The sequence below is a fragment of the Ursus americanus genome, chromosome 23 (genome assembly GCF_024610735.1).
Source record: "Ursus americanus isolate L20-20 chromosome 23, mUrsAme1.1.p, whole genome shotgun sequence".
In the NCBI taxonomy this organism is placed as follows: domain Eukaryota; kingdom Metazoa; phylum Chordata; class Mammalia; order Carnivora; family Ursidae; genus Ursus; species Ursus americanus.
The window spans coordinates 44948878-44950395 of NC_142149.1; the positions used below are offsets into that span (position 1 = coordinate 44948878).

The 1518-nt window shown below is 46.2% G+C and overlaps 1 protein-coding gene across 1 annotated transcript; it reads left to right on the top strand.

Annotated features, from left to right (window-relative positions):
• Positions 1 to 275: 275 nt before the first annotated feature.
• LOC123777050 (olfactory receptor 1P1-like) lies at positions 276 to 1226 on the top strand. Its single transcript, XM_045773507.2, has one exon. It carries the CDS (start codon positions 276 to 278, stop codon positions 1224 to 1226), a length of 951 nt encoding a protein of 316 aa, XP_045629463.2.
• Positions 1227 to 1518: the final 292 nt, after the last annotated feature.

Here is a 1518-nt window from a genome sequence, read left to right on the forward strand (position 1 = left end):
AGAAATTTGGGACAGAAAGGAGTGTAGAGTAATAAACCAGGAAAGAAATCTACTTTAATTTTCTTAAATTGTATCTCTCACACTTCCTAGCACATTAGTAAGTTTTAATAAAAATATACAGTGCACATGGTGTGTGATCACTACAAATACATTAAGGTCATTCTTTCTTCTCTAGAGTTCAGAGAATGGCACATTTATCCACCATCTAGAGTAAAGTATGTTTAGAGAGTTTTAATGGGTCTCACTCAAAAGTCTCTTTCTCAGATTCCAGGCTCATGGCAGGAGAGAACCAAACCAGCATCTTTGAGTTCCTCCTATGGGGACTCTCAGAGTGGCCAGAGCAGCAGCGCATCCTCTTCCTGCTGTTCCTGTGGATGTATGTGGTCACTGTGGCTGGGAACCTGCTCATTGTCCTGGCCATTGGCACTGATACACGTCTCCACACGCCTATGTACTTCTTCCTTGCCAGCCTGTCCTGTGCAGACATCCTTTTCACTTCCACCACTGTGCCCAAGGCCTTGGTGAACATCCAGACTCAGAGCAGGTCCATTTCTTACACAGCATGCCTGGTTCAGCTCTACTTCTTCTTGACTTTTGGGGACATGGACATCTTTCTCCTGGCCACAATGGCCTATGACTGCTATGTGGCCATCTGCCGCCCTCTCCACTACAAGATGGTCATGAGTCGCCGGCGCTGCACCCTCCTGGTTACTGCCTGCTGGATCCTTACGAGTCTTGTTGCCATGACCCACACTTTCCTCATCTTTCGACTTTCTTTTTGCTCTAAGATCATTCCTGACTTCTTCTGTGATCTGGGGCCCCTGATGAAGGTGTCTTGCTCTGACACTCAGGTCAATGAGCTTGTGCTCCTCTTCTTGGGGGGAGCAGTCATTTTAATCCCCTTTATGCTCATCCTGGTCTCTTATATCCACATTGTTTCAGCCATCCTCAGAGTCCCCTCTGCCCAGGGAAGGCGCAAGTCCTTCTCTACCTGTGGGTCACACCTTGCTGTTGTTGCCCTGTTCTTTGGGACAGTGATCAGGGCTTATCTGTGCCCCTCATCCTCTTCCTCCAACTCCATAGAGGAGGATACAGCAGCTGCTGTCATGTACACAGTGGTAACTCCCCTGCTGAACCCCTTCATTTACAGCCTGCGGAACAAAGACATGAAGTGTGCCCTGGCGAGGTTTCTCAGAGGCAAAGTCTTCTTTTTGTGGGGCCAGTGACTTCTGTAGTGATACTGCCAGTGTCCTCATCCCCTCCAGTGAGGAACTTCACAGAGATTTCTACCTCAGGTTTTTTACTTCTGACTCCCACATATGCCTTACCATCACTCCCCTCCCTGAATCCCTTCACGAGTTTGATATCGTTGAGGAAAATCGGGATTTTACATCATGCTTTAAAGTTAATATGCTAAGAGTTGTTTATTTACTCATTTATTTTACTTAAAACTTCCCACAAGGAAAAATTCCTTTTGCAATGTTTTTAATTCTAAAAGTCTGTGCAGACTTTTATGCT

Excerpts from the sequence above, each read along its gene's own strand:
- LOC123777050 (XM_045773507.2), top strand. The coding sequence starts at position 276 with ATGGCAGGAGAGAACCAAACCAGCATCTTTGAGTTCCTCCTATGGGGA.